Genomic DNA, 15,563 nt, shown 5'->3' with positions numbered 1-15,563 from the left:
AAACAAAACAAAAAGTCAAAATTGACTTTGTTGATCATCAACTTCCCACAAAGCCAAAGCTTTAACAACATAAGCAGATACAGCCACAATAGTAGCAGCAAAAATAGGAGGAACAATCAAATCCATTTTAGATCTTTTAAACACTTCAGTAGGGAAACAAAAAACCTCTAATGGAAGATCCAATGGTATTCTAACAGATCCTTTTTGGTTACGATCATGTTCATGACAAGCTTGAGAGAAGGAAGAAGAAGGCGTTATCGCGGAAACAAAGGCAAATTCAGGAGAAAATGATGCCACAGCTACTATTATTGTCAAAAGGGTTGTCCATGTTGCTGCATAGAATAGTAATGGTAGCCTTAATGAGACTCTTTCAAGAATTGAGTTCAAGAAAGTGAAGTTCATGTTTTTTTTATTATTTGTTGTTGTTGTTTTTCAAGAAAATGAAGTTATTGTTGTAAGAGAAGAAAGAATGAATGGAGAGATATAATGGGGGTTTAGTTTACATGTTTATTAATTGGTCAAACATTGATATAATAATAATAATAAGGATATTTTGTTGATTGTTGTTGGTATGGGAAAGATGGACCTAACCCTTAACTACTTTGGAAATTTAATGCACAACATGGTTTCAACTTTCAAACAGTTTAGTTAGAAGTAGTTTGGTGTGAGATATAAGATATAATAGTTTCAAACATAAAATGCATGACTACTTTATCTTATGTTGGTTGGAGGTATTAGGCAGTCTTGTGATTGTTTATCCAACCATTTATACCTTAGCGATGGGATAAGTTATCCCATACACATAATGGAATAACTTATCTCAGAATAATTTATCCTGGAATAATTAATCTCGAAATAACTTGTTCCCAACCAAATGACCCCTTAGAGTTTTAACATTCTCTTCTTTTTTTCTTTTGTGTGTGTTTGGTGTGGGGAGGGGGAGATAGGGGATGAGATTCGATCCTTCGTCACAAGGGAAGGACAGAGAGTTCTCAACCAACTGAACAACTTTCACATTTCAAATTGTTAGAGTTTTAACTTATTACCTATAGATTGATCGTGTAAAAGAATTTTTGTATTAGTAGGTCATTTAGAATATAATTCACATAAGCGTTCGTAAAAAAAAAAAGGTCCTAACGATCGATTCTTATTGATTCTATCTTAATGAATTTATTTTCTCGAAGGATCAGGAAAAAATAGGTACGGATCATCCACGGGAACAATTTGGCAGATCCACAATAAAAAGTAGGTTGAGAGATACATAACGTCTCGGGTTTAAATTTCAGTGGAGGTAAAAATATTAGATAATTTTTTTTAATCTACCTCAAGTCTTCGTGATGAGAAATAATAAATTAACATGTGGAAATTAGTCGAAATACACAAAAGTTGATGTAAGTGTAAAATTTATTCTCTCTATGTAAATTAAATTTTGTAGTAACAATGGATGATTAATTGGTTGACTAACTCCTCCATTATATAACAAGATGAAGATAATCTTTTGATAGTTTGGTGAGATAACAAAGGAGAGGGTTGCAACTATAAACAACTGTTATTTTGGTGGACAACGTGGACATGGCACTATTTTATTATGGGTTTGGTGAGAAAAATATGATAATTATTTCATAATTTTTAGCATAAATATGATTTTAAAAAAAATTAAGTGCTCAACATGACACTTATATTGCACTTTGACCATAAATTTAGGTGGTTATATTTCTTTTTTCTTTTTTGCTTCCTCTTCATTATGCAGCACAAGAAACAATGAGAACATAATAAATTAAGGAAAATAATGATGATGATACAATGACAATAATGATGATAATGACAAATAAAATGACAAATAAAATGATAATCATAATCATAATGACTATAATAACAATTGGCACTTCCATTAACTCAATATGTTCAAAGGATGGATGAAAATTGATGGTTACTTTTTTTTATTCCCTTTATAATCAAGAAATTTGCAACACATAATTCAAATTCAATGAATAATGGGTTCATTCCTATATATTTCTTCATTTAATTATCTAATTTTTTATTTGTGATTAAATTTAAATTCGTGATATATATCTAACTCATACATCACATATTGCTGAACTTTAAATAGTTTTAAATACCTGATGTTATTTCTACCTCCACTGATATTTGGACCTTTTATTAATAAATCAATATTCCCTCCGTTTTAATTTATTGGACTAACTTTCCTTTTTAGTTCGTTTAAAAAAAACATACCTTTCTTTAGCAACTCTTTAATCTCAAGTGTGGTGTGTTTACGACCACAAGATTAAAGAACATTTTGGTACATGCAACATATTTTTAGTTTAAGACCATAAGATTCAAAAATCTTCTTCATTTTTCTTATATTGCATGTTGAGTCAAAACCAAACAAATAAAATGAAACGCAGGGAGTATAATTCTCCTACTCTAAGCAACTGAAACAAGGGACTTTAAGAATAACATGAAAAGAACATAGAAGACACAAGGTAGATAGTGTGAAATGGATTTCTTGAGAACTCAATTGAATAGAAAGCACTGCAGTAGGCAGGTCCAAATATAAATACAGGAGGTATTATGAACACTGCATAACTAGGCGATAGTATAGCCGATACAACACTAAATGTCTCGTTGGCATCGCCTTAGGCAGCTCGATACGAGAATGTTTTTTCTACCTTGACAGTTAAGAAAAGAAACCCCAGAGCGGATAAGCAAAGGGCAACGAACATAATCACTAGCATTGTCTGCAACGAAATGTAGGGGGCGAGGAAATAGACTATGGCAATTGCAAAGCTCTGCCAAAGCTTAAGTTGGGCAAACGCTCCTTCCTGTTCAGCTCCAAATGATTAGATGTTTAATGTTAAAGGCTAGCATAATATTAAGTAACAGAAAGGAATAAGACGCCTCTAAATAGAATTCAGCACATCATTAACATGAATCTTGAACAACAGTGATGTTTGTACCACTTTGTTTGGGCAAACCTTAAATGAGAATTTATGGTAAACACATTATTGACGTGTGCATCTAACGTTTACGAATTCACTTTCTTTATTGACCACTGAGAGTATGTTTCTCTATCATCAACCGAGAAGCTTGCCATTAAACTACATTCAAGCATATCATTGCTAAACGACAAAATGTAAAACCATGTCTTTTTAACTCTATTGAACATGTTGAAGCGTATGATTATCTCATCTAAGAACCTAAGTTGTTAGAGAGAGCACACTTATATTTTACTTAATTAAGTAAATCAACACGACCTTCACATGTGAACCTAATTCTTTTTTCATGGCCAATTACATGAAAAATATTTTTATAACCAGTGGCAGTGAGACTCGAACCCAATACCTCTCTTTACTTTGATATCATGTGAATTGACTATGTCATGTAAAAGCTTAATCTAATAGAGAGAGCACATTATTATTTACTTATTTATATTTATAAAAAAAAGGAGCAGATCGGTGAACTAAAGCTCGCGCTATGTGTGGGGTCCGGAGAAGAGCCGAACCACAAGGGTTTATTGTATGCAGTCTTACTCTGCATAAATGCAAGAGGTTGTTTCCACAACTTGAAACGGTGACCTCCTGGTCACATGGAGACAACTTTACCAGTACTTAATCATATCTACAATGAAGTACAATATGCTTCAGCAATAGAGCCTCCAGATATGTGTGCATTTAACAAGGGGTCGGGGTCGGGGCCGGGGTCGGGGCCGGGGCCGGGGCCGGGGCCGGGGTCTTTCTAACCGACTTCACTTGACCTAGTCAGAACATGCTTAAAATAGAAAGGACGTATCACGTCTTCTCCTGGTCTGCCAAAATCAAGATCTGTATCAGTGAAAAAGATTTTGAATCCCATAAAGACCAGGCCTCCTTCATTCCCTATAGTTTTTATGTCGAGTAGCATTTCAGGTGGTTGAAGCTTAAACACCACTGGCAATTTTTGGACACTCAATGTTACGCATGAATTCTTCGGCGATGACTATGAGATTTGAATTTCTTGATGGGAGGACTCATGCTGGCCCCTGGGCAGTCTAGTCTATGTAACTTAGCACAGTGACTTATATCAGCTATCTTTATTTGTCATCCGCATAAATCTCATGGCCACTTCTAATTTTCTATGGAAGTTTATAGCTTTAAATCAGCCGGAAAACTTAAAACATGCGTTCAGAGGCAATCATACAATTTTGTAATATGATTGCAAAGGCTTTTCAACTTATATCAACCACCCAAAGTATCATACTCAGGAACTATTCCCAAAGATGACAAAAATGTAAGGAAAAGTTAGCAAATTAGTACCAGATCATCCTTGAAGAGTATCCCGAGCAATGCACTTAGCTGTGTATTCAAGACTCCATCACCTATGCCCCACAAGGCTGCAACGAGAAGTGGATATAGTATGCCGAGAACTCCACCAGTCGCACTACAATAGAGAAAAAGCAATAAGCTTAGAAGTACTTATGTCAACTTCTTCCAAAAAGTAACAAGGGAACGTTACGCAAAGCAAACCTGTGAGCCAGTAGAATCCATACCAATACGGCACCCTGAACTAAAGCTCCGCCCGAGACAATTATCGAGATAGATGAGAGACCAAAGGTAAAATTCCCAGCCACTAGAGAACACTGAGCCGATGACCAACCAATTATACAACAGAATAATTATTACAGCATTATATCAGATAAGTGCAAATTCTGCCTGGATACTACTATCAAATCTAACATAACCACAGTTCTATACAGAATGTGCATGCAGAGTTAAAAATTTTGAAGTAAATTTGAAAAAGCTTACTGGAATAAGGAATGTCTAAGATTTGTATAAATCTATTTAAAAGCATTAGAAAATATAGCTATGATAGATTATCTCAAAACTGTATAGTTTTGTGACGAGCTAGATAAAATTAATGAGCAACCAAAACCAACGCAGCAAACATTGCAGAGGTAGTCTGTCAATCCACTGGATCAGGGTCTTTTTTGTCTAAAGTTTTAAATTTCTCTTCACATAAACATAAAGTTCTTTTCTTTTCTTTTTTGATCGGTGAATAATTTTATCAGACATGGGAAAATCTCCCCTATTCAAGCAGTATACTTAAACATGAATAATTTTTATTCCAGACACAGTAAAATTCAAGCAGGTATCAAGATTATGTATGTGTTCAGAACTTCCTGTAATTGTGTTACTGGAAAAGTATGAATCTGGAGCTGCCACAATCTAGAATATCTACACCTTGTCTCGATTAGCAAAGGTAGATTTTATACAAAACATGCATTGTGCTTTTTGGTTGGCTAGCAGATAGGGATGCTTGCCAAACACAGAACATGTTACAAAGGAGAGGTGTTTCCCTGTGTAGCAGATGCTATTTCTGCAATTCAGAGGAGGAAATAATTGAAAATCTTTTCTTGCATTGCAGATTTTCAAGACAATGTTGGGAACTTTTCTTTAGCATAATGGGCATCTCTATGGTGTTACCAGAGAAAATTAGTAGCCTGTTGGAAGTGTGGCAATAACAGGAGGTCAAAAAGAGCTTAAAGCCAATATGGAGAACTATTCCCAATTGCATAATTTGGACCCCTATGGCTACAAAGAAACAAGGCATGCTTTGATAGAAGAAGTTGCAGTTTTCTAGAGTAAAAAATAAATGCATTAAAAATCTTTACTTTTGGTGTTATAGCAGCACTTTAGATATAATGGATAAGTATGTGGACTTTTTGGATTTGCTAGGAGATCATATGTAGTTTTGGATCATAGAGTTTGCTGCTAAGTCCTGTACCTTTTCCTATACCATCTTGGTACTCTTTAAATAAAACCCTTACTATCAAAAAATATGACTAACGATTGATACTTACAATTGCATCAAAAACCCCATATACGGCCATTGCACCACCAACACCACTCTCTCCCATCGTAGGCTCAACGATATACTTTGTGAATTCAGCCCTGAAACACGTTATAAATTGAAAGAATGAAACAGCACACGAAGCTGCAGACTCTACTATAATGAACTATTAGAAGTATCATTACCATACAAATGCTTGTTGTAAACCTGAATATGCAATAAGAGGGATGATCAAGAGCATTCTTATGTCTTGTAAAAGGGTAATGATAGACTTGAGCAAAGTTGCCACAGAAGAAACGGAACTAGCGGAGGAGTCTTGCTGTCTTGCCTCCTCTTTACCAGTTCTCTTACTTAAGAAGCACATCAAAACGGCACCAAGGGTTATGGTACAAACAAAAACCAAGAAAAGTACAGTTGTGCCGCTAGTACTTCCTCCCTGTAGCAACACAAAACTAGCAAATCTTAGTGAAAGACAAAAAAATCTTGAGCAGTTGAGCATTTAATCCTAGTAGATGCTTACCTTTTCATCTCTCATCAAAGCAAAAGTGATAAGATTTCCAACAAACTGCAGAATAATGATAGTTATGTGCACAGAAATATCATGTGAGTAGAAATATATATTAAGAAGCTTTACTTGCAAAGTTCATAAAAGGTACCTGATGACTTGCAAACATTCCCCAGAATACACCATTGAATTTACCAATTATAACTGCTTCATTTAAGCTATGATCATTTGCATGACTGCGTGCTGTAGAAGTAAGATATGTTCCCTAACCACAAATGACAAGATTAAGGTTATTGCTGAAGCCAAAAACAAAGTTCAACTCCTAAAAGAAAGTCATACCTGCCCAACCCATATTATGGAAGCAGCAAAACCCAGGTATAAAGAAGCTGGGACCATGGTATACCTACAAGATAGTTTAATCAATTGCTGACAATTGAAATTCATGAACATCCTAAACAAACATGTCTCAAGAAAAAGAACACCCAAAACCTTAACAAGGTGTTAGCATTAAGAAAGAAAGGATAATCCACAAAAGATGGGTAGTAGAAAGGAAAACGGGAAAAATGTGTAAATGGACTAAATTTATATCTATGTTTGATGCAGGAAAGATAAGTACGTGCCAAACAACTGATACACAAGTTTAAACAGAACTAATTTTAAGTATTAATGTTTTAATATCTTACTGGAATGAGGCAAGACTTAAACTTGTATTGTAAAATCAAGATGAGAGAACTTTTAAAAAAGTTCTGATCATTTATGAGGTATGTTAAAGGTCATTGACTGGCTTCCATAGCATTAGGTCCTTTACAAGTCCAAAAGAAGATATATATAGACTATAGCTCATTTATATCTTTTCAATAAAGTACAACTTAGTCATATCCTAGAAAATCAAGAGAAGACACGTCTCATGGTAAAAATATCGGAATATACATGAAAATACAAGGATTTACGAAAAGTAAAATATATACTGAAAGTGGAACCGGACTAATGTACCAATTAGTCCCAGATGTAAGCATATCATTCACCAAGCACTTTCACTGTCCTCGGAAATTAGTGTTTTCCAAAGTACCAAGCTCCCAAAGTAAACTTACGAGAGATGAAGAAAGGCAGGAGTAATTGTAGGATGCTATGTCTATTATCCTGAAACATTCTTTTTCAAAACATGACTAAGTGGCTGCTGCTATGTCGCAAATAGCGGAAATAGTTGTCTAACAGCGCATCAAATCATGGTAAATGTTGTCACTTTGGACCACATGCACCAAGCATATCTTTCGTCTGGTACATAAGGAAAGAAAAGAAGGCTCTATGCCTGATTCGAACTAAACTTGAGGGCAAAGAAGTCATAGAAAATATCCCCTAGGAAATTAAGAGCCTGTTCGGGTTGGCTTTTGGATTTTGGCTTATCTTTTATCATTCTAGCTTAAAACCAAGTGCTTATAAACACTTTCTTAATTTACCCAAACACTCCAAAAGAGCTTAAAAGTTATTTTGGCTTAAAAGCACTTAAAATAAGACAATCCAAACAGGCACTAAATCTTAGAGGTATCAATGGCAAAACTTTAGTCATAAAACACTCTGAGTTCTAAAATCAAGAAAGAATTGTTCAAGAAATCTCAAAGATGCAATACAGATACTACCCATGCAATACAGATACTACCCATTTAAATTACATTGACTTTAATTCTTTTTCTTTTTTGACAAGTAACATTGACTTTAGTTGTTATGGAACAACGAAACAGCTCCCAACTTGGTTCTGATGACTTCTCCAAGTGAAAGGAGAACAGCAGAGTTATCCAGAGCCAACTACAAGTCATCATAGTCTTCCAGGGCTACACAAATCTATCGAGCATCATACCCAACTCAATAAACTCCTTTACAGCACATTTGTTGCAGCCACATCAGAAAACGATGATAGATGAATAAGCCTCTAAATTAGTCCAGTAATGGAGAAGACTCAAGATTTAACAACACTACAATGCATTAGGACTACCATCAAGTAGAGACATCTATAATCTGTTGTTTATGGATTGCTTTGTAAAGACAAGCATTCAAAATAGCTGACTAGAGACTAGCAGGGCATCACCATCACTGATAGAGAAAGCAGATGTTGCAACTGTTTTAGGGGGCTCAGTTATCATATTCAGTTAACCTATGAGCAAAACAGCTTCATCTTCAAGTATTTCTTCATTTCCTTCCAGAGTCTTGACTCTATGTTTCTATGGTCTTGCAGTTTCTCTTCCTGGCATAACCTAGGAGACGAGACTTTCGATTTGAATAAGCAATAGTCCTTCTTTCACAAGTATGTGCATAAAGATTGATGGTAAGTTTGCCTGATAATGCTGATACTAATTCTATTAACATCAAAAGGACGACTATAACATAGGTTTGGCTGGCTTATATGGTCTTGCAGTTTGTTATTCTGGCATAACCTAAGTTATATCAAGTAGTTGTTAGACCAATTATGTTGTATGGGGCACAGTGTTGGCCGATCAAGAACTCGCACGTTCAGAATATGAAAAAAAATAGGAATGCAGTTATTCTGGATAGGGTGGGAGTAGTCCCATGGTAGAAAAAATGAGAGAGGTGAGATTGAGATGGTTCGGGTACGTGAAGAAAAGATGCTCAGATGCCCAAGTGAGAAATTGTAAGAGGTTGGTGATGGTGGACCTCAGGAGAGGGAGAGGTAGGACAAAGAAGTATTAGGGAGAGGTGATTAGATAGGACATGACACACATGTAGCTTACCGAGGACATGACCCTAGATAGAAGGACATGGAGCTCGAGGATTAGGGTAGAAGGCTATTAGATAGTCAAGTGTTGTCTAGTTTCCCTTATCAGTATTATTATTATTACTCTCCTACCATCTTATTCTTCATTTTTTTTAACTACCTGTTGTTTTTATTACTTTTGTTTTGGTTATCATAGTATTTGTTATTGCTACTGTTTTTTCCTCCATTATTTGCGGCATAACTTCTTCACTACTGTATTTTCTATTCATACTGTTTTTTATATGGGTTACTTTGGCCGAGGGACCATCGAAAACAACCTCTCTGCCTTCACAAGGTAGGGGTAAGGTTGCATACACACTATCCTCCCCAGACCCCACTTGTGGAATTACACTGGCTATGTTGTTGTTGCAGTATTACATGGCTTTCATTGATCATTCTAATCCCAACTGTGACAAGGCTACTCCATTGCTACTAGCAATTAGCAACAGCCAACAACAAGTTGTCAATGTTCTCCAAGGGCTCCCACAGTCTCTAGCTCTGTAACCATTTCAACAAACTTCTTCATGGCTAATGCCACAACCTCAACAAGGAGATATATGAAATCTGACAGACCTTTATATTTATTCCAATGGAGTACAAGATTCATATTTCCACTCACATTAAGGATCCATAAGCACACAAACATTGTTAAATACAAATCCAATCACAAAAGAACTACAATCACAACTCACTTCATAAAAGGCGATCAAGCTCAATAGCCTAAATTCCAATCTTGGAAAACAAAATGCACTAAACATAAGAGAAATACCAATTGGGCATCAAATTGGCAGCTACAAACAACCAATAGCCAGTAGTGCCAAGGATCAAAGCATTCTTCGACCCAAGCTTCCGAACCACCAATGAAGCAAATATTGAGCAGAACATAAATGACAAATACAATATCCCCAGTGAAATGGTCCCTAAATTTCCTTCCTGAAACACAAAAGAAAACCTCAAACACACTCTCACTTCAACTTCTAAGCTCGCATTTGGCTATAGATTTTGGAAGTAGATTTGGAAAAATTGATCTTCAAACTCTGATCACTATTTGGGGCTTCCACTCACAAAACTTTAAACTTTTTCCAAGTAAAATGCATGTCCAAACACAACTTCAAATTCCAAAAATCACAACAAACAATCAAATTTTCAAATTTTAAGTTTCGACTTCAAAATCTATAGCCAAACGGGAGCTTATTAATCACCAAAAACCAAACAAAATTCTATCCAAAATCACAATTCCACACTAAATAACCCCAGAAACTCCTTAAGTTAAAAGAATACGCAAAAACCATACCGTATTAATAGTGCTTTCAAGATTCTGAGCAGCCCCATAAGCCAAGAAAATCAATAAAAAAGCACAGCTCAGAATATAAACATCCCTTTCATGATCCACAATTGGGTTCTCATTTTTCGAATTTTCAACAACAAGGGGTGTTTCCTCATCCATAGCCATTGACCAAAAAAAAAATTATCAAGATTTACCAGTTACAACAAAATACCCACAACCCACCAACAAATTTATGTACACAAGTGTATATATACAAAAAAAAAGAGTCTTTTTTTTTCAAAGGAGAGAGATATTGAGTGACGGCATTTGCCGGCAAAAAGGACTATGAAGAAAAGAACATATAGAAAGAGCTTAAGCTCCTCAAGAGAACTGAAGAATATGACAATAACAAAACTTCAGCGGCCATATATTATTGATTGGCATCAATAAATGCAAAGTATTAAATGTTTGTTGAGAAAAAATATGTTTTTATTTCAATTTGGGACAAATCAAGATTCATTTTTTCTAAGGAGAACAGACAAAAAGATTTGATTTTTATATGAACCATGGTTACAAATTCACCCCAATTTCTCTCTGAGTGAAGATTCTTGGACTTTAACACTATTTTTTTCCCATTTTTCTACTAATTTGAATTCTCATGGATGCCTATTTGAGAATAGTATTTTTTTTATTAAGGATTATTTTATATTTCAAACTTGAAATTGAGATAGTTAAAGAAGAAACAGCTTTTTATTCGCTTAGGGGTGGTAATTGAATGGGTTGAATCAAGTTTGGGCGATTGATTCGGGCAAATTATAATGGATTAAGATAATAATTTGGTTATTATTCAATCTAACTCAAATTAATTTGGATCTAAATGAGTTAGGTAATGGATTATATAACGGGTCAAGACCCAACCCAACACAATTTTTATTAAGTTTAATTGTTTTATTTATTTTTTTACATTATTTTAGTACCTAATAAAATTATTTTTTTCTTTATATTGCTATATATAACATATCAAATTGAAAAAAAATATATATATATTTTAACAAGATTTCTCATGAGTCAATTCGGATTACATATCAACTCAATTTTTATGAGTTGATGTAATGAATGAACGAGTTAATAACCAATCCAAACTTATATGAATTAGATTGAATTGGACGGATTGAATTTGATTTTGACATGCCTTCAGTATACTTTAAGATGATCTGTTTGCTGTTTTTCCAGAACAAAGAAAAAGTTTTACTGCCTTTGATTCACTCATTCTAGTAGTATTTTTAAAGTTTAGTTAGTTCAGAAAATGATGTCACATTTCAAAAGTATAGTTAGAATTCAAAATATATAGATTTGTAATTCTAATTATTTTAAGTATAAATTTATAATATTATAAATTCAAAAGTTTCAAAGTTATACAAATATTATGACATCTTTAGGATCACAAATTTTAAAAGATTTATAGCCAAAAGCTTTTTTTTTTGCCTTTATTAAACTTTGTGTCAAGTAAAGTTGAATGTAACTATTTAACCCCAGATTTATATAAACTCAATAATTTTGATGCGGAATATAAATTTATATGCAAAAAAAATAGTAAAATTAATTACAACAAATAGTAAGTTTGAACCCATAAAAAAATACAATAGATTTAATCCTAACAATTTTAAAGGTTGAACTCATAAAATTAAAATCTTGAATTCACTTCAATATCAAATCAAACTATGACAGACAAAGTGAAATATGTTATGAAATGAGATTAACTTAACAATTTATTTAAGAAAATAGAGTAAGAGAAAAGAGAGAACTGGAGAGTATATTTTGCTGCTTGTTGTTGTGTGTTTTCGTTTATGTAAATAAAGGTTATTTATAGCCTAAGAAATGAAGGAATAAGGGAGAGTATGTAACATTTTTCTCCTCAAGTGGTTTGTCCACTTATCTTCCAAATGGGTGGGTCCCACATGAAAGAGGACATCCATACATAATACTCCCCCTTTGATGTTCATTTATAATGTGTCTTTCTAAAAATTCTATAAGAAACAATATACATAGTTATTTTTAATATCCATAGATGTTGTGTCTACATATCTGATAATACGCCTTGATTGCTGCCTCATTAAAAACCTTACCAGGAAAAATCCAGTGGGACAAAACCTTAGTTAAGGAAAAAAGAGTGCAGCGCGTATTTTACTCCCCCTGATGAAAGCTTCATTTGATATTTTGGAGACGGCGCATTCCAATTTTATATCTTAATTTCTCAAAAGTTGATGTTGGTAATGCCTTTGTGAATAAATCTGCAAGATTATCACTTGAACGAACTTGTTGTACATCAATTTCACCATTCTTCTGAAGATCGTGTGTGAAAAATAATTTTGGTGAAATATGTTTCGTTCTGTCTCCTTTTATGAAGCCACCTTTCAATTGAGCTATGCACGCGGTATTATTTTCGAATATAACTGTGGGTACTTTAACATCATTTTCCAGACCACATCTTTCTTTGATGAATTGTATCATCGATCTCAACCTCACACATTCTCTACTTGCTTTATAAATTGCTATTATTTCAGCATGATTTGAAGAAGTAGCAACTATAGACTGCTTTGTAGATCGTCATGATATAGCAGTTCCTTCGTGTGTAAACAGATAGCCTGTCTGAGATTGGGCTTTATATGGGTCTGATAAATAACCTACATCTGCATAACCAATAAGGCCTGCGTAACCTTTGTTAGTATAAAACAAACACATATCAATAGTACCCTTCAGGTATCGCAAAATATGTTTGATACCGTTCCAATGCCTTCGCGTTGGGATGAACTATACCTTGTTAGCAAATTAACAAAAAAAAAATTATATCAGGTCTAGTTGCGTTAGCAAGATACATAAGTGCACCAATAGCACTAAGATATGGTACTTCAGGACCAAGAATTTCTTCATCCTCTTCTGGAGGTCGAAATTGATCTTTTTCCACTTTAAGTGATCGAATAACCATTGGAGTACTTAATGGATGTGCTTTGTCCATGTAAAATCTTTTTAAGATTTTCTCAGTGTAGGCAGATTGATGGACAAAAACTCCGTCTGCTAGATGTTCAATTTGCAGACCTAGACAAAGTTTTGTCTTTCCAAGGTCTTTCATTTCAAATTCTTTCTTTAGATATTCAATTGTCTTTTGGACCTCTTCAGGGGGTCCAATGAGATTTATGTCATCAATATAAACGGCGAGTATAACAAACTCTGATTCCGTTTTCTTAATAAAAACACATGGACAAATAACATCATTAATATAGCCTTCATTTATTAAATACTCACTTAGGCGATTATACCACATGCGCCCTGATTGTTTCAGACCATATAATGATCTTTGGAGTTTTATTGAGTATACTTCCCGAGACTTTTTACATGTTTCAGGCAATTTTAATCCTTTTGGGATTTTAGTCTAAATTTCAGTATCAAGTGAACCATAAAGGTAAGCTGTAACCACATCCATTAGGTGTATTTCAAGATTTTTATGTACAGCTAAGCTGATGAGATATCGAAATGTTATTTCATCCATAATCGGTGAATATGTTTCTTCATAGTTGACTCCAGATCTTTGAGTGAATCCTTGTGCAACAAGGCGTGTCATATATCTTACAATTTCATTTCTCTCATTTCGTTTTCTAACAAAAACCCATTTATAGCCAACCGGTTTTACACCTTGAGGGGTTTAGACTACAGGTCCAAAAACCTCACGTTTAGCAAGTCAGTCTAATTCTGATTGAATTGCCTTTTGCCATTCTGGCCAATCACATCTTCGTCGACATTCTTCGACGGATTTAGGCTCAAGACTTTCACTATCTTGCATGAGGTTAAGTGCAACATTATATGCAAAAATATTATCAATCGTGATTTTAGATCGATCTAAATTTATCTCATCACCGAAAGAATTTATTGAAAGTTCTTCATTTACTTGAGTCTCGGGTTCACTGATTTCTTCAAGAATATCAGGATTACTCAAATCTTGACCTTCTTCAGGAGGTTCTATTCTAGTATCATCTTTATTATTTCTCACGCTTCTCTTTCTAGGATTTTTATCCTTTGAACCCAACGGTCTACCACGCATCTGGCGTGTTTGGGATTTAGAAGCTATGATACTTGTAGATGGTCCTTTTGGGACATCAATCCGGATAGGTACATTCACTGCAGGGATATGTGACTTAGTTATCCGTTTCAAATCAGTAAATGCATCTGCCATTTGATTTGCTATTTTCTATAAGTGGATGATCTTCTAGACCTCTTGTTCACATATGCGGGTACGTGGATCAAAATGTGATAGTGATGAAACTTTCCACGCAATTTCTTTTTCTTTTTTGGATTTATTTTTCTCTACCCCTAATGGTGGGAAAATTATTTCTTAAAACCTACAATCTGCAAATCGAGCAGTGAATAAGTCTCCAGTCAACGGTTCAAGGTATCGAATTATGGAGGGTGAGTCAAACCCAACATATATGCCTAACCTTCATTGAGGGCCCATTTTATTACGTTGTGGTGGTGCTACAGGCTCGTATACCGCACAACCAAAAATTCTTAAATGGGCTATATTTGGTTCATGACCAAATACTAATTGCGATGGAGAGTATTTATTATAATGTGTCGGTCTGAGATGTACAAGTGCTGCTGCATGTAAAATAGCATGACCCCAAACAGTAATTGGCAATTTTGTTTTCATTAGTAGAGGTCTTGCTATCAATTGTAGGCGCTTTATAAATGACTCTGCAGGGCCATTTTGAGTATGAACATGAGCAACATGATGTTCAATTTTTATCCCAATTGATAAGCAATAATCATTAAATGCTTGGGATGTAAATTCTCCAGCATTATCAAGGCGAATGACCTTAATTGGATAATCTGGAAATTGCGCTCTCAATCTTATTATTTGTGCTAACAACTTCGCAAACGCCAGGTTGCGAGATGATAACAGGCACACATGAGACCATCTAGATGATGCATCTATTAGGACCATAAAATATCTAAACAATTCACTAGGTGGATGAATAGGTCCACATATATCTTCATGTATACGCTCTAAAAAGTCAGGAGATTCGATGCCAACCTTTAGGGTCGATGGTCTGGCAATTAATTTGCCTTGATAACAAGCAGCACATGAAAATTCATCATTTGTAAGAATCTTCAGGTTCTTTAAAGGATCTCCAGTTGAATTT

The 15,563-nt window shown here is 34.6% G+C and overlaps 2 protein-coding genes across 2 annotated transcripts; both read right to left on the bottom strand.

The window, feature by feature from the left end:
- LOC129881464 (uncharacterized) lies at positions 1-606 on the bottom strand. The gene has a single exon (XM_055955664.1). The coding sequence runs from the start codon at positions 400-402 to the stop codon at positions 16-18; it is 387 nt and encodes a 128-aa protein (XP_055811639.1). The 5' UTR covers positions 403-606; the 3' UTR covers positions 1-15.
- Positions 607-2,491: 1,885 nt separating this feature from the next.
- LOC129882218 (UNC93-like protein 3) lies at positions 2,492-10,926 on the bottom strand. The gene is made up of 10 exons (XM_055956418.1): positions 10,396-10,926; positions 9,871-10,034; positions 6,674-6,737; positions 6,486-6,599; positions 6,350-6,394; positions 6,015-6,265; positions 5,840-5,930; positions 4,506-4,618; positions 4,296-4,419; positions 2,492-2,825 (listed from the first exon to the last, which is right to left on the bottom strand). The coding sequence occupies exons 1-10, from the start codon at positions 10,552-10,554 to the stop codon at positions 2,640-2,642; spliced, it is 1,311 nt and encodes a 436-aa protein (XP_055812393.1). The 5' UTR covers positions 10,555-10,926; the 3' UTR covers positions 2,492-2,639.
- Between the last annotated feature and the right edge of the window lie 4,637 nt (positions 10,927-15,563).

Source organism: Solanum dulcamara, chromosome 3 (assembly GCF_947179165.1).
Source record: "Solanum dulcamara chromosome 3, daSolDulc1.2, whole genome shotgun sequence".
In the NCBI taxonomy this organism is placed as follows: Eukaryota; Viridiplantae; Streptophyta; class Magnoliopsida; order Solanales; family Solanaceae; genus Solanum; species Solanum dulcamara.
The sequence above is the reverse complement of the archived record's forward strand: the minus strand, read 5'-3'. Positions and strand labels throughout refer to the sequence as shown.

Bases quoted from the DNA above. Each gene is read 5' to 3' on its own strand.
- LOC129881464 (XM_055955664.1), bottom strand. From the start codon at position 402: ATGAACTTCACTTTCTTGAACTCAATTCTTGAAAGAGTCTCATTAAGG.
- LOC129882218 (XM_055956418.1), bottom strand. From the start codon at position 10,554: ATGGCTATGGATGAGGAAACACCCCTTGTTGTTGAAAATTCGAAAAAT. The intron at 6,738-9,870 runs GTATTTCTCTTA...ACTATCTTGTAG, and splicing joins GCCAATTTGATGCCCAATTG to GTATACCATGGTCCCAGCTT. The intron at 6,266-6,349 runs GTAAGCATCTAC...GTGTTGCTACAG, and splicing joins CTTTGATGAGAGATGAAAAG to GGAGGAAGTACTAGCGGCAC.